Source organism: Cetorhinus maximus, chromosome 28, assembly GCF_964194155.1.
Source record: "Cetorhinus maximus chromosome 28, sCetMax3.hap1.1, whole genome shotgun sequence".
Taxonomy (NCBI): Eukaryota; Metazoa; Chordata; class Chondrichthyes; order Lamniformes; family Cetorhinidae; genus Cetorhinus; species Cetorhinus maximus.
Genome location: NC_135906.1, coordinates 27,380,729 through 27,406,394, shown reverse-complemented (window position 1 = coordinate 27,406,394; position 25,666 = coordinate 27,380,729). Strand labels below are relative to the sequence as shown.

General features: G+C 45.3%; 1 protein-coding gene across 4 annotated transcripts in view; it reads left to right on the top strand.

Moving 5' to 3' along the window:
• Positions 1–25,666, top strand: part of LOC144668966 (SWI/SNF-related matrix-associated actin-dependent regulator of chromatin subfamily A member 4) — a 75,066-nt gene that overhangs the window by 35,417 nt on the left and 13,983 nt on the right. For 2 of the 4 annotated variants that reach the window (XM_078531478.1, XM_078531476.1), the window contains exons 19-27: positions 1,070–1,312; positions 2,416–2,529; positions 3,934–4,041; positions 5,448–5,534; positions 9,215–9,261; positions 10,510–10,676; positions 13,654–13,817; positions 18,828–19,055; positions 25,586–25,630. In XM_078531478.1, the coding sequence (XP_078387604.1) occupies positions 1,070–1,312; positions 2,416–2,529; positions 3,934–4,041; positions 5,448–5,534; positions 9,215–9,261; positions 10,510–10,676; positions 13,654–13,817; positions 18,828–19,055; positions 25,586–25,630 (1,203 nt within the window). The remainder of the gene's footprint in view (positions 1–1,069; positions 1,313–2,415; positions 2,530–3,933; positions 4,042–5,447; positions 5,535–9,214; positions 9,262–10,509; positions 10,677–13,653; positions 13,818–18,827; positions 19,056–25,585; positions 25,631–25,666) is intronic. The other 2 variants (XM_078531480.1, XM_078531479.1) reach the window with 1 other exon arrangement.

Here is a 25,666-nt window from a genome sequence, read left to right as displayed (position 1 = left end):
CAGAACCTCCTTCCTTGTCCTGCCCATGTCATTGGCACCTACATGGACTGCGATGACTGGATCCTCTCCCTCCCACTGCAAATTCCTCTCCAGCCCTAAGCAGATGTCCCGAACCCTGGCACCAGGCAGGCAACACAGTCTTCTGGACTCTCGTTCTTTGCTGCAGAAAACAGTGTCAATCCCCCTCACTATACTGTCCCCTACTACCATTACATTCCAGTTTGCTCCCCCCACTTGAACGGATTCCTGTACCATGTCCAGCCTGCTCATCCATCTTGCAGATCTCGCTTTCATCCACACAGGTTGTGAGCACTTCAAACCTGTTTCACAATTGCAAAGTCTCAGGCTCCTCCACTACCGTCTGCTCGGTCCCATTACCTGCCTCACTCCTGTCCCTCACTGCTGACAAAAACAGAACCCTATTCTAAGAGGCATGACCGTCTCCTGGAACAAAGTGTCCAGGTATTTCTTCCCCTCCCTTATGTTGTGCAGTGTCTGCAGTTCAGCTTCCAAGTCAATAATCCTGATCTGGAATTCCTCTAACTGCTTACACTTTCTGCAGACGTGTTTGTCATGGATCACCTTGGCGTCCAAAAGAGCTCACATTCCACAGCTGCAACTTAACACCTGTCCTGCCATTGTTACTTATGTTATTTAGTTAACTTAATTTAATTGCTCACTTAATTAACTTATAATAATTCCTATGCATACCACACCTCTTTCCCCCATGCACTGAATTCCCACGTGAACCTAATTCACTACTTACTCAGTCTGTGTCGCACTCTGGCATGGTTGCCTGTCTTCTCGCACACCCTTACTGATTTCTGCATTTCATGCCATCTGCACACTTTTAAATCATGCCTTGTTACATCAATACATTTAGAGACCCATTCCTCCTCAGAGTCATTCCCTCTCCTGTAGATATATGTTCTCTGATTCTCACCCTCTATCTGTTTCCCTCATCCATTCCCCCTGTCCCCCTACCCAGGTATACAGTTTCCCAAGTGAAGATTTATTCTGCCAAGAGCCAGTTTGCTGACAATTTTCACTGTTTTCTTTTTGTCCTCAGATCCGCTGGAAGTACATGATAGTGGACGAGGGTCACCGTATGAAGAACCACCATTGTAAGCTAACACAGGTGCTCAATACACATTACGTGGCACCACGTCGCCTATTGCTAACTGGCACCCCGCTGCAAAACAAGCTGCCTGAGCTGTGGGCACTCCTCAACTTCCTGCTTCCCACTATTTTCAAAAGCTGCAACACGTTCGAGCAGTGGTTCAACGCCCCCTTTGCCATGACAGGAGAAAAGGTACATTCAAGGGTGAGGGGTCAGAGGTCACCATTGTACAAAGGAGTGGTGTCAAGCAAACAACAACAGCCTACATTTACATTGCGCCTTCAACCTGCTACAGCCCTATAATTGTCTGAGATCTCTGCGCTCCTCCAATTCTGGCCTCTTGAGCATCTCTGATTTTATTCCTCCACCATTGTCGACCGAGCTTTCAGCTGCTGAGGTCCTGAGCTCTGGAATTCCCTCCCCAAACCTCTTCATCTCTCTTCCTGTCCTCATTTCAGATGCTTCTTAAAACTTGCCTCTTTCACCTAACTTTTGGTCACCTGTCCTAATATCTCCTTATGTGGCTGGGTGTCAAATTTTGTTTCAATCCACTCTGAGCCAGAAATGACTGGTTTCGGTTTGTATTTTTAGTTCCCGAATATCTCAGCATCCCACCTCACAGTGAGCTGGAAGCCAAGGCAAGTTACCAAAGGGCTCCGTTTAGCAATTCTTAATGAAGATGGATCTTGTGAAAAGGAACCCTCCATTTGGTTATATCTGATTGGTGGCTTTGTGTCATGTGATAGCTGCTTTGGACTGGGTTCTCACTAGGCTGGCTGTGTTCTCTTGAGTTGGGTGTGCAGTGACTAACAGTCATTTCAGAATGTTAACACTAACCTGCTCAAAGGCATGTGAAGACTACATAAAGGACAGTTACCGGACTGGATTTATGAGGCACTAAACTGAGCCCCTGGCTGCCCTCTCAGATGGACGCAAAAGATATCAGGGCACTATATAGAAGAAAAGCACAGTAGTTATCCCTGGCATCCTGGCCAATATTTATCTCTCAACCACCATTGCCAAAAAAGAAATGATTTTCTGTCATTATCGCATTGCTGTTTGTGAGAGCTTTCTCTGTAGAAATTGGCTGCCAAGTTTCCTAACTTATAACAATGGCTAACTTTCAAAAGTACTTCATGGGCTGTAAAGTGTATTGAGGCATCCTCAGCTTGTGAACGGCTTTATAGAAATTTCAGTAAGGCAATGTATTTAAAAGATGCATCCCTTTTCAGGACCTAAAATGTTGAGCTGTCACCATTGTGTTTAACACCTCATTGTCTGTTAATGTAACACAGGTGGATCTAAATGAAGAGGAGACCATTCTTATCATCAGACGTTTGCACAAGGTTCTCCGACCTTTCCTTTTAAGGCGATTGAAAAAGGAAGTCGAAGCTCAGCTGCCTGAGAAGGTGACTGCCTCTCCTGTACAGTTTGAATGTGTCTTTTGACAGGGGAAAGGGGGTGAGGGGACACCTAGTTCTTGTGGCTTTTTAGATGGCTGTTAACCTAGCCACAGTAACTACAGCCCCAAAATCAACATCACTGACTCTGCTGGACTGTGCTGACTGCAACCACTGCACTAGGCTTGGTTCAGTCTGAGAAGGGACTTCCATTCACCTGAGCCTCCAGCTGGACCCCATGAGACATCATCCCATCCCATGAATAGTGACAAGTCTAATGACCCTTTCTCACTCTCCCCTCAAAACAAATAACATGGCTTCACTGGGAGTCACTACATGGAAGTGACAGAGCTCCACTGTTACATTCCCCCTTAACCATCTCTATTTCAATGGAGGAAAAAAATAAATTATCCAAGCATTTCTTCATGCCTAGTCATTCTTGTGGATCTTCAACTCTTACATGACTCAAATACCTATCCGATGCTGGGTAGCCTACACAAACCCATCGCAATCCATCTGTTTTATAATCACTGTGTGGTACAGATTTGACACATCTTTTAATATTCAATACCAATCACATTTGTCTTTTTATTTATACTCTCACTTCAGTAACATTTTCTAATTCCTATTCGACAATGTGTGAACAGCTTCTGTAGCTGAATAAATTCCCACTGTTAATTGTAAATGCACAGTAGCTGGGATCTCACAGTATTGTTAACAGTTAGCCAGCCCAGTTAGGAGGTGAGACTGAACTTCAGAATACAGCAGTGTAGTCAGATCACTAGCTGCTAATGGTGCCATTAGTTTATAGAGAACCCTGTCACCTCTCCCCTTCCCATCCTGAACAGTAACTGAGGGAGTAGGGTGAGTTCAGTGGGAGAAGATTGTAATTCACAGTCTGCAATACATTCCCTTATTGGGATCATCTTCACCCTCCCTCCCCCTCTCGTGTCCTTTCATTCTGTTCTGTTGCACTTTGGCAAACAGGAAGAAACATGCCTGACCTGACCAGAACCCAACGTTTTTCTTATTGTGGGTCTATCACTGAGTCAGTTCCTCTGTTGGATTGGAAAGCTGACCCACACTGGGTTTATTCTCGTACTCAGTGGGCGCACTCACCTCATGTGTGGGTATATCTGCATTGTGTGTGTGTGAATGCATTCACCTTGTGTGTGGGTATATTTGCTTTATGTGTGGGTTCATTCAGCTCATGTGTGTGAGTATACTCTCCTTGTATGTGGGTATATCTGCTTTGTGTGTGAGTACACTGACTTCATGTGGGCCTGGGCAGTCGAAGACTTAGCTGCCAATGGCAGGGTGAAGAGAGGAGGGGTGTCCAAGGCAGCACCTGAGATGAGGTTCCTGGGCTAAACTGGCTGACCCTAGCTGAAATTGTGCTTTATTCCCTTGCAGGTTGAATACGTCATTAAATGCGATATGTCGGCTTTGCAGAGGGTCCTGTACCGCCACATGCAGGCCAAGGGAGTGCTGCTGACTGATGGCTCAGAGAAGGACAAAAAGGTTTGGAAGCAGCCCAGTTATCTTCTAGCACTGACCCATTCACTGGGGCAATGACTGTTAGTTATTAATAACCATTATCTGTCATGCATTGTTTTTGTGCGATACAGTACGGCCTGCCAATGACTTTGGCTGTCTGTGAGGAGTGGTCATTGTAATTGCATTGCAACCATCTGCTGAAGTTTTGCCAGGCTGTTTGCAGTTTTGTGAGTTTATTTGGAGTATGCTAGCAGGGGCATCTGAAATTATGCTAGTTGGAACATGGTAAATAGAAATAGGATGTTTCCTGTCGTTGAAGGGGTTTAATGCAGGATATAAGATTAAATGAAAGAATGTTTAGGACAGAGAGCAGGCAACTATTCTAAACAGAGACTGTGGAAAGCACAACTGAAGTTAATGTTTAAAGCTAAGCCCATGTCCATATTTAAGAGTAACAACAAAAACTTGTTTTTCTATACTGCCCTTAACAAAGTAAAACCTCCAAGACCCTTTACAATGGGGTTATCAAATAAAATTTGACATCAAGCCATTTAAGGAGATATTAGGACAGGTGACCAAAAGCTTGGTCAAAGAGGTAGGTTTTAAGGAGAATCTTAAAGAAGGAACGCAAGACAGAGAGGTGGAGAGGTTTAGGGAGGGAATTCCAGAGCTTAGGCCCTAGCCAATTGAAGGCACGTCCACCAATGGTGGTGCACAGAATTGGAGGGGTGCAGATCTTTGGTAGAGTCAAAGGAGGCTGCAGTGAGAGGGAGGGGCAATTTGAAAATAAGGACGTGAATTTTAAAATTGAGGCATTGCTGGTATGGGAGCCAGTGTAGGGGGTGATGGGCGAATGGGTCTTGGTGCAAGTTAGATAGGTGGTTGAAAGTAAGGGGGATAAACAGTATGTTAAGAGGTTGGGCATGTGGGATTAGGAGACTATTCATTTGCACTATAAACACCCAACATGGACTAGTTGAGCTGAATGGCTTGTTGCAGTGTTGTAATCTTTATGTAATTGTGCGTTGTGCTCCTGTGTGGGCAGTAATTATTGAAATTCAAACTCAAAAGGTTAAAAGCTCCTATTGGGCTTTATAATCTTAATACAATTTTTGAAATTCGGGAATTATAATTTCTGCACACCAAATCTGATCTTTTAAGTGCTATCTCCGCGAGGACAGGATGCTGTCCCAGCATCAGTGAAGAATGTCCTCTCCTGGAGTTATTTTGTGTCAAAACCTCTATCCTCTGTTCAGGTCGACTTCCGCCGTTTAACCATCAAAGGTTATGGGGAGAAGGCGGGAGAATGGGGTTGAGAAACTTATCAGCCGTGATTGAATGGCGGAGCAGACTCGATGGGCCGAATGGCCTAATTTCTGCTCCTATGTCTTATGGTCTTAACTGTGAGCTCTTTGCCTCATTCTCTTTAGGGAAAGGGAGGCACTAAGACACTGATGAACACAATTATGCAGCTGAGAAAAATTTGCAACCACCCGTATATGTTCCAGCACATCGAGGTAAGCAGCTCTGCCCAGCCTGTGCCAGTGTCACGGGGGGGACAGATGGCACTCTGATGCAACACCACTGTTTGTTCAGAATCACAGCTGTGCCCTCAAGAATACATTACCGGCTATATGCCAAAGCCCCAGTTAGTCTCGTGGAACCTCTTTTAAGTTTGTAGATCTGGTTAGGCCACAGCTGGAATTTTGTGTACAGTTCTGGTCACCACATTACAGGAAGGACATAATTGCTCTGGAGAGAGTGCAGAGGAGATTTGCAAGAATGTTGCCAGGGCTTGAAAATTGCAGCTATGAGGAGAGATTTGGATAGGCTAGGGTTGTTTTCCTTAGAACGAGGAGGTTGAGGGGTGACCTAATTGAGATGTACAAAATTATAGATAGGGTAAACAGGAAAGACATAGTTCCCCTAGCTGAGGGGTCAATTACCAGGAGGCATAGATTTAAGGTGATTGGTGGAAGGATTAGAGGGGACGTGAGGAAAAACATTTTCACCCAGAGGGCGGTGGGCATCTTGGCTAAGTTGGTGGTTGAGGCTGAAATGCTCAACTTATTTAAAAGGTACCTGGATCTGCATCTGAAGTGCTGGAACCTGCAAGGCTACAGACCAGGGGCTGGAAAGTGGGATTAAAATGAGCAGCTAGTTTCTTTTTACTCTTTTTGGCCGCTGCAGACAAGACGGGCTGAATGGCCTCTTTCTGCACCGTAACTTTTCTATGGTTCAGAGAACTGCAGAGCAGGAGGAGTGAGATGCTTAGGGAGAGGTATGAATCTGAACAGCGTAATGTGGATGGAAAATGGGCTGTGTTCCTGCCCCTTATTAATTACCCAGGGATATAAACGACATAAATGACTATGTGGGGGGTAGGATTAGTAAGTTTGCGGATGACACAAAGATTGGCCGGGTGGTTAACAGTGAGGTTGACTGTCTTGGGCTACAGGAAGATATAGACGGGATGGTCAAATGGGCAGATAAGTAGCAGATGGAATTTAACCCTGAAAAGTGTGATGTGATACACTTTGGAAGGAGCAATTTGACAAGGAAGTATTCAATGAACGGCATGACACTAGGAAGTTCTGAGGAACAAAGGGACCTTGGCGTGTGTGTCCATAGATCTCTGAAGGCGGAGTGGCATGTTAATTGGGTGGTGAAAAAGGCAAATGGGACACTTGTCTTTATCAACCGAGGCATAGATTACAAAAGTAGGGAGGTCATGTTGGAGTTGTATAGAACCTTGGTGAGGCCACAGCTGGAGTACTGTGTGCAGTTCTGGTCACCACATTATAGGAAGGATGTGATTGCACTGGAGGGGGTGCAGAGGAGATTCACCAGGATGTTGCCTGGGATGAAACATTTAAGTTATGAAGAGAGGTTGGATAGACTTGGGTTGTTTTCGTTGGAGCAGAGAAGACTGAGGGGCGACCTGATCGAGGTGTACAAGATTATGAGGGGCATGGACAGGGTGGATAGGGAGCAGCTGTTCCCCTTAGTTGAAGGGTCAGTCACAAGGGGACATAAGTTCAAGGTGAGGGGCAGAAGGTTTAGGGGGGATGTGAGGAAAAACTTTTTTACCCAGAGGGTGGTGAAGGTCTGGAATGCGCTGCCTGGGAGGGTGGTGGAGGCGGGTTGCCTCACATCCTTTAAAAAGTACCTGGATGAGTACTTGGCACGTCATAACCTTCAAGGCTATGGGCCATGTGCTGGTAAATGGGATTAGGTAGGTAGGTCAGGTGTTTCTCATAAGTCAGTGCAGACTCGATGGGCCGAAGGGCCTCTTCTGCACTATCATTCTGTGACTTCTGCTGATAAATACGCACGTGCATGTGAGCATGTATACGCATGATTGCGAGCATGCACAGGAGTAGTTGTGCACGTGCAGGGTTGTGCGTCTGTTGTGTAGAGAACTGTTGAGATAAAGGTTGGGCTGAGTACCAGTGTTCTCCTTTCCTCTCCTGAGGGTGCGGTGTTTGGATTTGTAAGCACTGATGGCCCTAATCCAAGCAGCTATGTAAAAAGAGTCACTGCACTGTGTGACTATGGAAGCCACCACACCAAATCTCAACCTTCTCTTTACCAAAAGTCTCCACATGAGCATGGATTTTCCAGCAGATATCCCTGGATAGCAGAAAGGGAAGAATCCAGCCTGGTTTCTTAATTCCTTCCTACCAAACACAAACATACGGGGAGTGGGGTGGTTTGCAATTGTAATTTAGACCAGCAAACTTTGCAACAGTCCGAGGATTCAGCCTGCTCCATGTGGCTCAGCATCACGCTAATGGATTGGGGCTTTGAGCCAGTAAATAGTTTAACGCTGAAATCATGTGGGGGTATGCAGCTCTGCTCAGCTGGTGCCAGAGTGACTGTGTAATGGATAGGACACCAAGTGGCTCAGCATTCACTCGTGTCAACTTTTTAAAATGACGATGATTACAGAAATTATTTGCGTCAGTGCTGTTGTATAAAGGCTGTACAGTGTAACCTCTGCAGTAGTAATACAGTGTTCCTGCAGAGTCTTCTGTTCTAAGCATTAACACCAGTTTCCAGTAAAGTAACGAATGCGGAGGTAGTCAGTTATAAAATCTCTTTGCATGGCTTCTCTCTCAACAGGAGATAGACGATCAGCTCATGCAAATAGTTGACAGGAGCAGATAGGGGTGTGTGTGCGTGTGTGTGTGCGTGTGTGGTGGGGCTGTGTGTGTGTGTGTGGGGGCGGTGGATAGCAGGGGGATGGTGTGTGTATTTGTGTATGGATGTGTGGGGGTGTGTGTGGGATTTCAATTCACAGGGTCTTCAGAATTCCCAGCCTGGAAATAAATTCCAGGGATCATTAGGCTGATAGCCTGGTGGAAAGTAACTTTCACAAGAGAATTGGCTAGACATTTGAAGGAGAAAAAAAATGTCAGGAATATGGGGATAGAATGGGGAGAGTGGGACTAACTGGATTGCTTTTCATAAAAACCGGTGCAGACTCAATGGGCCAAATAGCCTCCTTCAGTGCTACTCTATGATTCTGATACCCTGGAAGTGGGACCTGGAAATGTGCTTGTGTGATAGGCTGTGAAAATTAAAAACAATCCAGTCACACATGCCGTGATGTAAATAGGACAGTGTGATTGACCGGGGTGGGGTTCTTCTTCTTAGACAGTCCCTCGGGATCGAGGATGACTTGCTTCCACTCCAGTTCGATGGGTTCTGAGGCAGCTGATAAGACCAATGCGCGATCTGCAGACTCTGCCACATGTGGGGCAGGCGGTGCTTGTAGGATTGGGTACATATGTTGTTGGAAGTTTATGCTATCTGAGCGCTTCAACTTCACCTCTATCCTCTGCACATTCCCGACAAAGTCTCTCGATGTGTTTGCTCCCTTCCCGGCTGAGTCTTCTCCATTTTGATTGGTCGTAAGTCAGGGCCCCCCATGAGTCGGCAGAGATGTTTGACCTCTTCAGGGATGCTTTGAGGAATCCCTAATGCATTACAGCCGTCTTCCTGGGAGTCCCCTGCCATGACCAAGTTCCCAGTAGAGCAGTTGCTTTGGGTGTTTAGTGTCAGGCATATGAGCAGCGTGTCCTGGGTCCATACTGGGTACAGGGCTGCAGCTCTCCCCAAGGACTCAGAATATTGTGATATTTGTTTGTGTCCTTCACATTTACCTCTTCATCCATTTTTTTTCTTCAACTAGGAGTCTTTTTCAGAACATTTGGGATTTACTGGAGGCATTGTACAAGGGTAAGTGAGACCAGTCTCTCTGCAACAAATCGCAAAGTAACACCCACCCAGGGTGAACAAGTTGCATGTATAATTAGTCTAACCAACTGAGTGTGTAAAGATGATATTCACGGGCCGAATATGTCTGGTTGAGTGTCACTAATTGACTGTGCATGGATGAGTCTAGTAACTGGGACTCAGCTGAGGAAAGATTCAAACACTGAGCTGCTTAAGATCCTGCTCCACCTCGTATTGGCTGTGCTGACCTGAGCTACTCCCCTAATATTGGACAGTGAAATAATTTGTCAAAATGGCTGAGATCAAGAGTTGAAAATGTCTGTGACCCCAAGTGGAAACACACAGAGAATCTCCACTTACAAACAGAGCTGTTAAAAAAAACACAAGATCACACATTATCTCTCTCTGATCAGCATTTCAAATACTAGAGCGGTTTGATTGCCTGATAGTGTGAGCAACTGTGTATCGAGCCAGGCAGCTTGGATAGTGTTGCTCTGAGCATGTTGGTTGTCGTGCAGTAGAATATAGATGAAGGAAGGTCGATGTCTGATGAGATGTTGCCTGGTGATGGCTGATGCCACAATATTGGTACTGAGCTAAGGTTCAGGCAACCCAGAGCCTTCCGATGGCCCAGTACCAACACTAAAGAGAGCCTGGTCTGTTTGCATGGGCATTGCAAGATGTCAGCAATCAGTGGGGTAGTATTTAATAATAACATGTATTGATATAGCACCTTTAACATAGTAAATCGTTGCAAGGCACTTCACATGGGTGTTATTGAACAAAATTGGGACACTGAGCCACATAAGGAGATATTACGATAGATGACCAAAAGCTCAAAGAGTAGGCTTTAAGGAGCCTTTTAAAGGAGAAGAGAAAGAGAGAGGCAGAGAGATTTAGGGAGGGAATTCCAGTAGTTGGGCAGCTAAAGGCCAGGCTACCATGGTGGAGTGAAGCCAGGGATGCTCAGAAGGCCAGAACTGGAGGAGCGCAGGGAACTCAAAGGGTTGAAGGCCTAAAGGAGGGCATAGAGGTAGGAAGGGTGGTGGGGATGTGGCGAAGCTATGAGGAATTCAAAAAGCAAGGACGAGACTTTAAAATCAAATTATTGATGGACAAGGAGTAATTGTTTTCAGATTAACTCCTAAGGTTAGGTTGGGTTGCCATTTCTGTGGGCTGCATGACAGCCGTGTCTGGCGCTGAGGGGGAGGCTGGTGTAGAATCCTGTTGAATCATGTTATTTGCTGATAGGGCTGATCTTTACCGAGCTTCTGGGAAGTTCGAACTGCTGGACAGGATTCTCCCCAAGCTGCGAGCCACCAATCACAGGGTGCTGCTCTTCTGTCAGATGACCTCGCTGATGACCATCATGGAAGACTACTTCACGTACCGCAGCTTCAAGTACCTCCGACTGGACGGTGAGTGGTACTATTGACTCCTCCATCCCCAATCCCCCAGTCATACAAACTAGGAGTAAGAGTAGGCCACTTGGCCCCTTGAGCCTGCTCCACCATTCAATAAGATCATGGCTGATCTGATTGTAACCTCAACCCCACATTCCTGTCTACCCTCGATAACCTTTCACCCCCTTGTTAATCAAGAATCTAACTGCCTTAAAAATATTCAAAGACTCTGCTTCCACTGCCTTTTGAGGAAGAGAGTTCCAAAGACTCACGACCCTCTGAGAGAAAAAACCTCTCCTCATCTCTGTCTTAAATGAACAACCCTTTATTTTTAAACAGTGACCCCTAGTTTTAGATTCTCCCACAAGAGGAAACACCCTCTCCATATCCACCCTGTCAAAACTCCTCAGGATTTTAAAGGTTTCAATCAAATTGCCTCTTACTCTTCTAAACTCCAACCTAACCTGCCAACCTCCTCTCATATGACATTCCTGGTATTAGTCTAGTAAACCTTCTCTGAACATCTTCTAACGCATTTACATCTTTCCTTAAATAAGGAGACTAATACTGTACACAGTACTGTAACTAGTGGTCTAACCAGTGTCCTGTACAACTGAAGCATGACCTCTCTACTTTTGTAATCAATTCCCCTCTCAGTAGACAATAACATTCTATTAGCTTTCCTAATTACCTGCTGTACCTGCATACTAGCCTTTTGTGATTCATGCACTGGAACATCCAGATCCTTCTGAATCTCAGAGCTCTGCAATCTCTCATCATTTAGATAATAAGTTTATTTTTTATTCTTCCTGCCAAAATGGACCATTTCATATTTTACGCCATTTGCCAGATCTTTTCCCACTCACTTAACCTATCTATGTCCCTTTGTAGCCTCCTTATGTCCTCTTCACAATTTACTTTCCTACCTCTCCTTGTGTGGTCAGCAAATTTCACAACCGTACCTTTGATCCTTCCATCCAAGTCATTTATATAAATTGTAACAAGTTGGAGCCCCAGCACTGATCCCCGTGGCACACTACAGTCCTGAAGGTATTCAGTCCTACTGGGGGTACAGTTCCATAGGCAGAGCTCTCCTTCCTGCACCATATCTCATTCAAGTGGCAACTTTTCATTCTGAGTATAGACATTCAGGGGCATTTTAACCCAATCTGTGCCAGGGAACTGATAGCATCCCTGGTGCAATACAGGTTTAACACCCTACACGATATTGCTGCCTGTTGAAGTCAGTTACACCTGATCCTGTCAGTTTCCTGACGGCGTTAGGTTAAAATTAACCCCCACTCCTGCCAATTATTAGTAGAACATCACAACCAACCCTCCTTCTAACCTTAATGCAAAAGCAAAATACCACAGATGCTTAAAATGATCTGATTTTCCCCCCTACCTCTCAATAGCAGAGGGTAACTAGGTACCAATCAGGAGCAGGAAGCCTGGCTGGCTTGTTTTATTCCCCCTCCCCCCCACCAACCTACAGTTTCCCCATCCTAGCTCAAGAGATGCTGAGGCCAGTTGTAGTGGCTACACCTGGCTGAGATGGGCTCGCTCAGTAAACAAAGAGGCCAGAACCAGAAACTTTCCCCCTTCATTACGACAGTTACCGAGTGAGAGAACTGGGGAAGCTCTGTGCTTCTTCTCCGTATTGAAGCCTGGAGCTGGGAAATTCCGGGCACCCTGTTCCACAGCCAGAAAATTGACAGGGCGGGAATAGCATCCGCCCTAACTGAGACCTCGTCCAGAACCCGGGAGTAGGGGGAGGGTTCAATTACACAACGGAATGGATAATATCTCTACTGGGTCACCGGCTCGACATGGACACTGGGATCCTGGGGCAGCACCTTGCCACACAGTGTGGAGAGAGAGAGAGAGGGGGTGTGGAGGGGGTGATATGGCCCAAGCATCCAAAGAGAAAGATTTTGAAGTTGCGGTGATCTGTCTTGGCGCTGCTTCCCTGTCAAGTATTGTGGCTGTTTTTAAGCGTGCCGCTTTATTTGGTCAGATGCTGGGTGGCACTGCTAGATTCCTGGGGGAAACCGACGCCCACTTCCAAATATAATGCCTGAACAGAGGCTAGTTGGTTAGAAGAAGCCCCCTTCATCGTTCCCACACCGTCTCCTTGCTTACCCCTCCCCCTCCTGTACAAGGTCACGTAATGCACCCTCTGGGAGTACCTCCAGAAAGAGTTGGCAACCTCTACCTGCACAACCCCCTGACTGAGGATTCTCAGTTTGGGCAGGTGAATTTTAATGTCCTTCAGCTTGGCAGTTCAACAGTGTACTAAAGGAGCTTCAAAGACACTAAAACATTTTCCAGAGACTGATGCCCTGGGTCCCAGCAGGACCTTACGTTATCTGGCAGAGGCACAATGGGCTGAATGGCTTCCTGCTGCTCTGTTATATTCTTGTGATTTCTCAGTATCTGTTATGGAATAAATCTACCACCAGGTGGAGCTGTCTGATGGCTTGTTCCCAAGATCACTCTATATCCAGCAATCAGATACTACTCATTCTCAGGATTTATTGCCCATCCTTATTTGCCCTGAGAAGGTGACAGTGGGGCTTCTTCTTGAAGTCAGAGGGCAGTTAAGAGTCTACCACACAAATTTCTGTCTGGTGGCTTTCTTTACCCAAAGGACATTAGTGAACCAGTTGGGTTTTTAGCAACAATCCCACAGTTTCATGGTGAGTTTTACTGACACTTGAACTTGTGTTCTCTAAATTAGTAGCCCAGTAACATAACCACCACATTACAGTCCCTGGGATATCATCACACTGAATAAATATAACTGGGCTCAATGGAAACATTTTCTTAATTTAAGGTTTCCCTTTGTCCCCCACACCTAAAAATTCTAAGGACAGTATTTTCAGTCAGGAGCATGATATTGGCATGCAGTGGGTTACCTGGGCTGGTGGAAAGGCAGTCGGTAGGTTCTGTCCAGTGTGCCGTCTATCAACCTGCTCTTGCCTTTTTCCAGGGACCACTAAGTCCGAGGACCGTGGGATGCTGCTGAAGACATTCAATGAGCCCAACTCCCATTATTTCATCTTCCTGCTCAGCACTCGGGCCGGGGGCCTAGGGCTGAATCTCCAGGCTGCGGATACCGTTGTCATCTTCGACAGTGATTGGAACCCTCACCAAGTGAGTATCGCAGGAATCCAGCACACGCTCTCCCCACTCCCACCAGGTGCCACACGGTTCACCTCCACAGTGAGCGTCAGCCATCAGAAGTTGAGGGGCTTCTCTTCAGTGGCTGGAATAGAAACAAATGGAGGCCATTCAGCCCCTCAAGCCAGTTCTGTCATTCAGTTAGATCAAGGCTAATCTGATCATAAGTCTTATCAGCTGACCGGGCTTGGAAGCAGAAAATGCTGCTAGCATTCAGCTTAATGTTTCAGTTCGACAACTCTTTAGTATAAGGGTGTACGACAGAGCAAGGGTTAACGTGGGACTGGAAAACTGTACCGTCCATGGTGGAACGCAGAGAGTTAAATGTTGGCAGACTGTGTGTAGAGTAGAGTCTGAAAGGAGCCAACATAGAGACAGCACCCATGCATGGCAGTACCTCGGATATATATATATAGTTGTGGGTTACCAGTAAATAGTTTATGTTCAACCAGACAGGCATCCAGACTGCTCAGTGAGACACCAAACAGCATTACAACAAACTCTTTGTCAGAAGATGTTAGAGGTGAACAGTTTGTAACCACGTGCAAAGCCCTGGAAAAGGGGGACAGTAAATGACCAGAAAGGAAGGTCTGTGATGGGGTTCAAGGCTGCAGGGATTAAATGACAAAAGGGATGATGGTGCAAGAAAAAGTGGGTAGTAATGGAACAAGTAAGGAAACAAGAGACTGGGAGCAGAGGAAGCGAAAACTGCAAATGCAGAATCATCACCAGCGCCTGCAGTCCAAAAAATTGTGGGCAGTGGTTATATTTTGAAATTTTTGAACTTGATGCTGATTCCAGAAGATTGTGAAGTGCCTCAGAGAGGAGGCCAAGGACACAGGGCAGAGCGGGAGGAGGGCAGCAAATTAAAATGAAAGGCAACAGGAAGCTCAGGGTCATGCTTGCACTAAACAGAGATGTTCTGCAGAGTGATCATCCAATCTGTTTGGTTTCCCCAACATGGAAGAGACCAGATCATGATCAGCAAATATTGCATACTAAGTTTCTTCTGTGTCTCTCTAGATAGTAAGGAATCTGATGTCCTTGATTTGTGGCTGTGGAATTAGACAGAGCTTCACCGTGTTGGCAAACTGTTCTTAATCAGATCCTTCAGCGGTCAGCAGAAGAATTTTGTGAATCCTACCTGCTGAGTGTTGTACTCGCAGTCTGCCTGTGAAACCAGAGCTGCACAGGTGCCAAGTCTACAGTTAGAAGTGACTGTTCTCTGAAAGTTTCACAGCAACACTTCCACAGCAGTCAATTTCTATAATTACAGCCACCAGAAATTAACCCAAAGAGATCACTTTATGGTCCTCGGGTTGGAACATTAAATGGTTACCCCAGACTGTCACAATCTTGAACCTCAAAGCAGGGTTGGAATCGATTATGTCCTTCCTTATTTGATGACAAATTACTGAGAGACAGAGGATAGGGATAATGGGCAGGTTCTCTAACTGGCACGATGTGACCAAGGTTCTGTATTGGGGCCTGAACTATTCACATTTATTAATGACCTAGATGATGAGATAGAAAGCCAGATGTCCAGATTTTCCAATGATGCAAAGGTAGGCAGCATTGTAAGCAGTGTAGATGGGAGTATAACATTACAAAGACATATTAATAGATTAAGTGAATGGGCAAAACTGGCAAATGTGTTTCAATGTAGATAAATTCAAGGTCATCATTTGGGACCTAAAAAGGATAGCACAGGGTACTTTCTAAATGATGGAAAGCTTTAAAAATTGGAGGTCTAAAGAGGCTTGAGGGTCCAGGTACACAGATCATTAAAATGTCATGAACAGGTATAGAAAATAAAAAGGCTAATGGAATGCTGACCTTTATATCGAGAGGACTGGAATACAAGAAGTCATATGAACATACGAATTAGCAGCAGGAGTAGGCCACTCGGCCCCTCGAGCCTGCTCCACCATTCAATAAGATCATGGCTGATCTGAGTGTAACCTCAACCCCACATTCCTGCCTACCCCCGATAACCTTTCACCCCCTTGTTAATCAATAATCTATCTAGCTTTGCCTAAACATATTTCAAGACTCTGCTTCCACTGCCTTTTGAGGAAGAGAGTTCCAAAGACTCATGACCCTCTGAGAGAAAAAAACTCTCCTTATCTCTGTCTTAAATGAACGACCCCTTATTTTCAAACAGTAAGCCCGAGTATTAGATTCTCCCACAAGAGAAGACATCCTTTTCACATCTGCCCTGTCAAGACCCCTCAGGACCTTATATGTTTCAATCAAGTCACTTCTTACTCTTCTAAACTGCAGTGGATACAAGCCTAACTTGTCCAACCTTTCCTCATAAGACAACCTGCCCATTCCAGGAATTAGTCTAGTTCCCTGAACTGCTTCTAATGCATTTACATCCTTCCTTAAATAAGGAGGCCAGTACTGTACACAGTACTCCAGATGTGGTTTCACCAATACCCTGTATAACTGAATCATAACCTCCCCACTTTTGTATTCAATTCCCCTTGCAATAAACAATAACATTCTATTAGCTTTCCTAATTACTTGCTGTACCTGCAGGCGAAGCTTTTGTGATTCATGCACTAGGACACCCAAATCCCTCTGCATCTCAGAGCTCTGCAATATGATGCTTCAGCTATACGAATCCCTGGCTAAACCACACCTGGAGTACTGAGAGCAGTTCCGTGCACCACACCTTAGAAAGGATATATTGGTCTTGAAGGGAGTACAGCATTGATTTATTAGAATGATACCTGGAAACTAAAGGTTAAATTACAAGGCAAACTTACACAAACTAAGGTTGTATTCCCTGAATTTATAAGGTTATGGGTGATTTGAAATAAGTTTTCCAGATATTAAGGGGAACCAACAGGGTAGACAGAGAGAAACTATTTCCACTGGGTGGAGAGTACACAACTAGGAGTGTAGTATTAAAATTGGAGCCAGACTTTTGAGGGATGGAATTAGGAAACACCTGCATGCAAAGGGGGACAGAAGTTTGGCAATTAAGGGTAGGTCAATGCTTAATTTTAATCTGAGATTGATAGATTTTTGTTAACCAAAGGTATTAAGGGATACGGGGAAAAGGCGGGTATATGGAGTTAGGTCGCTGATCAACCAGGATCTCATTGAGTGGTGGAACAGGCTGAAGGGGCTAAATGGCCTCTTCCTGTTCCTGTACTCCAGGTTAATCAGCTGGTAGACCATCTATTCATGCTCAGAGTACCATCAGAGGCAGGGAGCAAATAGTCAGAGACCCCATATTTCCCCTCCACCCCCAGCTTCTTGTGTGAATGGTTATGGAGTGGTCCCTTTAACAGCATCCACAACTATCTCAAAGAAACATGGGGCCAAGTCACAGCACACAGTTGTCACGGAGTGGCACAGAGAGGATTTGGCACATGTGGAGCGTGCAGCACTTATCACCCATTCCCACAGTGCCCGAGGAGGGCTTGAACTGCCGATGGTGGTTGTCTTTACAATCGAATGGCTACATCAGAGGACATGAAGAACCATTGTAATCTGGGCTGGGTTAAGGACAGCAGGTTCCCTTTCCTGAGTGACATTACTGAACTGTGTTGGTTAATACAATGATCCAGGAAGTTGCCTCTTTATCTGGTGACCAGATCTGTCGCATCCAATTTGCCAGCGGGATTTGAACTGCCCAGCTCTGGATTGTTAATCCCGGGCAATAAACACTGCAAAGCAGTGAGGGAGCCTGCCTGGTTTACTGTTAGGGTCCAAGGGTCTAAGATCCAATCACCTTTCTCAGATGCGGGGAACCATATGGGGTGGAAGGACACTGATTATTGTAAATTACGTGTGTGGGGAGCAGAGAAGGAGCTGTTATCAGTTGCCTGCTCTGTTACCCAGCTGCAGTCGGGTGAAGGCCCAACAGCATAGATCACTGTTTGTCTCTCATACTGTGCTATCTTTATAGGTTTACAGTCCTGCTGTAAACAGGCGGAAGTAATTCATCCACCGATCCCCCCACCTTTGTTCATTAACTATTGATAACTTGTTCCTCAGTATTTTGCTGAATGCAGTCGTCTGGGTCAAGTCTCTTAATACTCAGTATGAACTTCCTCAGGAACTGGCCCTTTGGGTTTTATGACAAGTGAGGTTTCATTTCTTCAGTGTGATAGCAGAACACGATACAAAATGGGAAAAGGGATGTGGGACTTCTGTTACGTGGACGGTCTGGAGAAGGTTGCATTGTTCTCCTTAGAGCAGAAAAGGCTAGAGGGGGATTTAATACAGGTGTTCACTATCTGAGGTGTTTTGATAGAGTAAATAAGAAGATACTGTTTCCACTAGCGGGAGGGTGGATAACCAGAAGGATCAGATTTAAGACAATTGGCGAGAGAATAAATGGAAAGGGGGGTCAGGGCAGTGAGGAGAATCCTTTCTACGCGGTAAGTTGTGTAAGTTGTTTGGAATGCACTTCCTGAACGGGTGGTGAAAGCAGATTCAGAAGCAAGTTTCAAAAGGGGATTGGAAAGGAAAACACTTGCAGGAAAGTGAAAGAACTATCCAATTAGTCGCAAAGAGCTGACACAGGCATGATGGACCCTCCTATGCTGTACAGTTCTATGACCTTGTTATCCCTTTGTCTAGGTATGCAGATGAAGGATGTTCGTTTTGGTGGGGTATTGGAGGATGTTGCCATTTCAAGGAGGGGAGGGCCTTCATGAGTGGGAGGGGGAAGACCCCAGGGTGAGTTGACACCATCAGGAACTGTGCACTATGGCAGGTACTGTTGTGGTGCAGTGTTTGTGGCGAGATGCTCCTCACAGTTTTCCATATTTCTCAATCACAATGCAGGGAAAGCTGGCATTCACTCCAGACTAGTAAAATCAGGATGCTCCATTGCACCTCCCACTGGTCATTTTACAAATAGGCTGGGGTGCCAGCCTACCTTCTAGGCTGGCTCATCGCTGAGGAAAGGAAGGGGAAAACAGCATTTCTGACCCTCATTCTGACTTTGGTTTGTTTTAGGATTTACAAGCTCAGGATCGCGCGCACCGAATCGGGCAGCAAAATGAAGTACGCGTGCTACGCCTGTGTACCGTCAACAGTGTGGAGGAGAAGATTCTGGCAGCCGCCAAGTACAAGCTCAACGTTGACCAGAAGGTCATCCAGGCTGGAATGTTCGATCAAAAGTCCTCCAGCCATGAGAGGCGGGCATTTCTTCAGGCCATACTGGAACACGAGGAGCAGGATGAAGTGAGTGTTAAAGTGAAACCTTGCCCAACCTGAGCCTCTGTGTAATGTCCTGAGCCTTACAATGTACACAGACCCACATGCAACCTGTAAATATCCCAGACGGCATGCAAATATTCCATACGGCGTGTAATTATTCCATACGATGGGAAAGTATTCCATATAATGCGTAAATATTCCATATAATGAGAGTCTGTTCCATACAGAGCCTTGCGCTCTGGTCTCAGGTGCTCAGGCCGTTTTGGGACACGCAATGCACTGTGACAATCCTGTGATGGGCTGGTGTGAAGGCCGGGAAGGGGCTGCTACGGGTGAAGAAGAGCTCGTGCTGTGCCTGAGAACGAACTTGAAAAGATTCAGGATATAAAGCAGACTTGGCAAGCAGGGGTGTTTCTTAGTTTGTGCATGTTGAGAACTTAGCGTTGCAGCCCCAGCTTGTAACCCTGTTTAAATTGCATTATCTGAACTAAGCATGCAAGCAGCTATTTCCTGACTTGTTCATGAAGCAAGTTAGAGAAGAAAATTCTAGAACAATGCTTAATAGCAACAGAGGCTTGACAATCAGTAGCATTCATAGAATCGTAGAGATTTACAGCACAGAAGGAGGCCATTTGGCCTATTGTACCTGTGCTGGGTCTTTGAAAGAGCAGTTATACTTGGTTCTACAGCTCTGCTTTTTGTCCAGACACTGTAAGTTCCTCATCCTCAAGTACTTGTCCAACTCCATTTTCAAATTATTTATGGAATCAGCTTCCACCACCTTTTCAGGTAGAGCATTCGAGATTCCAACAACTGTCTAAGTGAAAAATATTCTCCTCATCTTCCCTCTAGATCTTTTGCCAATGCTGTTAAATCTCTAACCGTTGATATTGACCCACTTGTAGAGGAAATAACTTTCCTCCATCTACTCTATCAATACCCCTTCATCATTTTGAAAACCTCGATTATGTCACCTCTTAGCCTTCTCTGTTTTAATACTGTTAACTTTTCCAATGTCTCCTTATAACTGAAGTCCCTCATCCCTGGTAACATCCTGGTAAGCCTCCTCTGTATTGTTTCTAAGGACTTTCTTGAAGTGTGGTGCCCAGACTTATCTACTATTTCTCCAGCTGTGAGCCAACTGATTAACTTAACCTGCCACTTTTACAGATTTGTGCATGTGGCTCTCGTATTAGCTGATATCATTAACGCTTTTCTCTCCTCAGATACTGACTACCTGCCCTAACCCTGAATTCATGTCTTCCTCTAGTTTGTCACCTATCTCCCCTCATGCCTCTCTGAGATCATCTTGTCCAAGAGTCCCTCCTCCTCCTGTCTCAACCCCATTCCCACTAAACTGCTGAGCACCCAGCCTCCCTCCCTCCCTGGTGCCCGTGTTAGCTGATATTGATAACTTCTCTTTCCTCAGGTGCTGTCCCCTTCTCCTACAAATCTCATCACCTATCTATTCAAAAAAGCAACCTGTGATCCCTCTGTTCTTGCAAACTACCGCCCCAATCCTAACCTCCCTTGCTCGATAAATTCCTTGAATGTGTTATTGACTCCCAAATATATGCACATCTTTCCTGGAACTTCCTGTTTGAATCCCTAGAACCAGGTTTCTGCCCCGCCATGGTTCCAAAATGGCTCTCAAAGTCATAAATTTCATCCTATGTGACTGTGACAAAGGTGAACTATCCCTCCTCATCCTTCTTGACCTGTCTGCAATATTTGACATGGATGACCACACCATCCTCCTCCAATGCCTCTCCACTGTCGTCCGCCTGGGTGGGACTGCGTTTGCCCAGATCCCTTCTTACCTTTCCAGTTGGAGCCAGAGAATCACCTTCCGGCTTCCCTTCCTGCTTCCAGGTAGTTATCGCTGGCTTTCCCTAAGGATCTGTCCTTAGCCCCCTCCTATTTCTCATCTACATACTCCTCCGTGGCAACATCATCTGAAAACACAGTTAGCATATCTACGCTGACAACATCCAGCTCCACCTCAATACCACCTCTTTCAACAACTCGACTGTTGCTAAATTATCAGACTATTTGTCCAACATCTAGTACTGAATTAGCAGAAATTTCCCCCAGTTAAATTTTCGAAAGACCTAGGCCATTGTCTTTGGTTCCCGCTCCAAACTTTGTTCCCTAGCTACTGGCCCCATCCCTCTCTCTGGCAACCGAGACTGAATCAAACTATCATATTTGGTCCTGAGTTGAGCATCCAACCACACATGCAATCACTAAGATTGTATGTTCCACGTCGTAACATCTCCTGGCGCCAGCCTTACCTCAGCTATTTAGCTGCTGAAGCCTTCATCAATGCCTTTGTGACCCTTAGACTTACCTACTCCTGTGCAAGCTCACAAGTTCTACCTCCATAAACTTGAAGTCATCTAAAACAACTGCCCATGTCTGAACTCGCAACAAGTCCTGTTCACCCTCACCTCTGTGCTCACTGACCTGTATTATCCCCCAGTCAAGCAATGCTTCAATTTTAAGATTCTCATCATTGTTTTCAAATCCCTCCCCTTTCCCCTCCCTATCTCTGTAATCTCCTCCAGCTCCAAAATCCTCCGAGATATTTGCACTTCTCCAATTCTGGCCTCTTGAGCATTTCCGATTTTAATCGCTCCACCATTTGTGGCCATGTCTTCAGCTGCCTGGCTGTAAGCTCTGGAATTCTCTCCCCACACCTCTCTGCCTCTCTACCTAGCTTTCCTCCTTTAAGATACTCCTTAAAACCTAGCTCTTTGACCAAGATTTTGGTCACCTGTCCTATTATCTCCATATGTGGCTCGGTGTCATATTTTGTTTGATGAAGCACCTGGGATCTTGTTACTATGTTAAAGGCGCTATATAAATACAAGTTGTTATTGTTGTTGTTGCTCATCTACACTTTTCAAAATTGTGCCAGTATACTCATGGGAATCGGAGCTCAGAATTGTAATTCCATTGCAGTAAGCTCTGACTTTGGGCGTGCATAGGTGTTGTGGTCTAACCTGGTGGGGAGCACCACGCAGCTGCAGATAAGTTATTTATTGTAGCGCAATATAAACTTAATACCATCATAAAAGGAAACCAAATTCTACCTTTGTGAGTTTATTGTAGGCCATGTGCTCTGAGTGATAACCTGTATCTCCTTAATTGGGTAATGGATGGTCTTGTTGCTAATTTCTCAATTGACAAAATAAACATAAGGGTTGACAGAAAACTTATTGCAGCCGTCAAGGGTTAACTCTGCTTGGCTCCAGATCTGCCAGGCTTCCTACTCTGGCTTGTTATTCAGCAATACCTGCTGGATGTGCATGTGTATGTGTGTGTTCTCATCCTTATGCTCGCCTTTCTCTATCTCTGTAATCTCCTCCAAACCTAGGGCCCCCCTGTGACCTCTGTTCTTCTCCAATTCTTGATTCCTGTGCATCCCATTTCCTTGGCTCAGCCATTGGCAGCTGTGTCTTTAGCTGCCCAGCCCTGAGTTCTGCAATTCCCTCCCTGAGCCTCTCAGCCTCTCTACCCCTCTCTCCTCATTTGAGAGACACCTTAAAACAAACCTTTTTGACCAAGCTTTTGGTCACCAGTGCTAATGTCTCCTTTTGTGGCACATGTCAAGTTGTGCCTGGCAACACTCCTGTGAAGTGCTTTGGGATGTTTTACCTTCTTAAGGACTTTATTTAAATGCTGTTGTTTTTTTATGTGAGAGTCAGTGAATGTGAGGAGGCAACATGAGTGGAAGCACAGGGAGGATCAGGTTTTCATGTGAAACCTGCCAACACCAGCAGTGCAGGCTCATCCATGGAGAACGGTCAATTGGGAAGAGTGGTGATGGTCGGCAGAGGAGAGGAGGAATATCAATAATGAAGTAATACAGGAGGAAGGATAGGCAAGGCCATTCAGTTCCTTGAGCCTCTTCTGCCAGTCATTTAGATCATGGCTGATCTGTACCTTAACTGTATCTACCCACCTTGGTTCCATGATCCTTAATACCCTTGCCCAAAAAAAATCTATCAATCAAAGTTTTGAATTTTTCTCTTGACCCCCCAGCCTCAGCATATTTTTGGGGAAGAGAGTTCAAGATTTCTGCTACCTTTTGTGCGAAGATTTTTTCCTGAAATAACCACTGAATGGCGTATCTCTATTTTTAAGGTTATGCCCCTTTGTTCTTGCCTCCCCTACCAGAGGCAATAGTTTCTCTTTATCTACTCTATCAACATCTTTAATGATCTTAAGCACCTCAATTAGATCACACCTTAATCTTCTATACTCAAGCCTGGCCAAATTACACATGGGACCTTGATCAGAGTAACAAGCTTAGTCTGAAGCTTTGGATGGATTTGAGAAGCAATGAGGGAGGTTGCTCTGAGGCCCAAGAGCGTTGCTGTTGGGTGTTTTCCGAGCTCCTACTGTAGCTACTGCATATCTGGCTGATAGCCATGGTCAGTGGAAAAAAGTGGCTGCTCTTTTCTTCCCTCTTTGGTTGTACAGGGACATCCCTCCTTTGCAACCCGCTGCCCAACCCAAGAATATAACAGGGAAGGACTACTGGAGGAAGGATAAAACAATGATGAGCAGACTGTGGTTTAATCTCTGCCGTCCTCGCCCAGTTAGAGCTCTTCGTGTCATTCCACAATCGCAGTACTGACCGCCAATGACCACCAGTTCACAATAACTGCCTGGACCTTCTGAATTCAATTTCAGATCATTTGGTGGCCCTGGGCCAAAAGTCACAACACCCACGAGAAAGTAAAAGTGTTGGAAAAACAGCAGGTCTGTGAAGAGGAAAGGACAGATTTTGAATGTGGTTACTTCAAATGAAATGAAGCCTCTGCCAGAACTGCTCAACAGTGACTTGCAATTCTATACTATGTATCTATAACATATATATATATATATATAGCATTAAAATCGCCCACGGTGTCAGCCTTGGCTAAGTGGGTAGCACTCTCATCTCGGCATCAGAAGGTCATGCATTCAAGATCCATTCCAGAAACTAGAGCACAAAAATCTACTCTAACACTGACATCACCTTCCAAACCCACGATCTCTACCACCTAGAAGGACAAGGGCAGCAGATGCATGGGAACATTACCACCTGCAAGTTCCCCTCCAAGCCACTCACCATCCTGACTTGGAAATATATCGGCCGTTCCTTCACTGTCGCCGGGTCAAAATCCTGGAACTCCCTCCCTAACAGCACTGTGGGTGTACCTACACCACATGGACTGCAGCGGCTCAAGAAGCTGGCTCACCAGCAAGGGCAATTAGAGATGGGCAACAAATGCTGACCTTGCCAGTGATGTTCACATCCTACTAAAAGATTTTTTAAAATACACTGTCGGAGCAGTACTGAGGGTGCATCGCACTTTAGGAGGCTTGTTTGCCCTCTTAGATAGACTCTAAAAAATTCCACAACACTTTCGAAGAACAGAGCAGCTATCTCTAATGCCCTTTCAAAATTTATCCCCCAACCAACATCACTAAAACAGGTTATCTGGCCATTATCACATTGCTGTTTGTGGGAGCTTGCTGTGTGAAAATTAGCTGCCACATTTCCCACATTGAAACAGTGACCACTCTTCTAAAGTGGCTGTGAAACGCTTTGGAGTGTCCTGAGTTCATGAAAGACGCTATATAAATGCAAGTGCTTTCTTAAGGTGCGTAATCAGACAAAAAAGGTGACAATGAGCCAAAGAACATTAGAACAGGTGGTGAAAAGTTGGTCAAAGTTACCCATCTTTCGCATCAGGCCTGATGCACATTTAAAGCATTTTCTGCTTTTATTTCATAAACTCAGCGATGACCTATTTCATTCACATAAAACAAATGACTCTTCACTGCCAATGGACCAAATCCTCTCCTCGTAATTATGCTGTGTATCCAGCAAGCATTCCCTAATCAAACTCTGGGACATGAAGCTCTATTAGGAAGATGCTGGAATATGTTCCTGAAAATGTTGAGGGTACAGCAGCATAGTGGTTATGTTACTGGACGAGAAATCCAGCCTAATGATCCAGGGACATAAGTTCAAATCCCACCACTACAGCTGGGAATTTAAATTTAATTAATGAAAGAAATCTGCAATTAAAAAGCTAGTATCAGTAATGGTGACCATTAAACTACCAGTATGTCGTAAAAAAGCACCTGATTCACTAGTGTCCCTTAGGGAAGGAAATCTGCTTTATTTGGCCTGGCCTGTAAATGACTCCAGGCCCACAGCAATGTGGTTGACTGTCAGCTGCCATTTGAAATGGCCTATCAAGCCACTCAGTTATATTCAAGAAGGTGGCTCATGACCCCTTTCTCAAGGGAAATTAGGGATGGGCAATAAATACAGGCCTTGCCAGTAACATCCGCATTCTGTAAATAAATTTTAAAAGAACCCCCTCTCCCTTGACCAGAAGTTACCACAGAATTCCACCGGCCTTGTCGATAGCTGGGAAGACTTCTAATAAAAACGTTTTTTGTCTCAACTTTTCCATGTAATCAGTGGTGACTGAAAAATGAAGTAATGGGATATTTGTTTGTTGTTTTTTTTTCCCCAATTAACATAGTCTGAGGTTGTGGCAGCGGAAGTGAAAGGATCGGAAGGACATACTGTAAGTAGACTAGTTTGTAGTCCGACCTGCATCTGC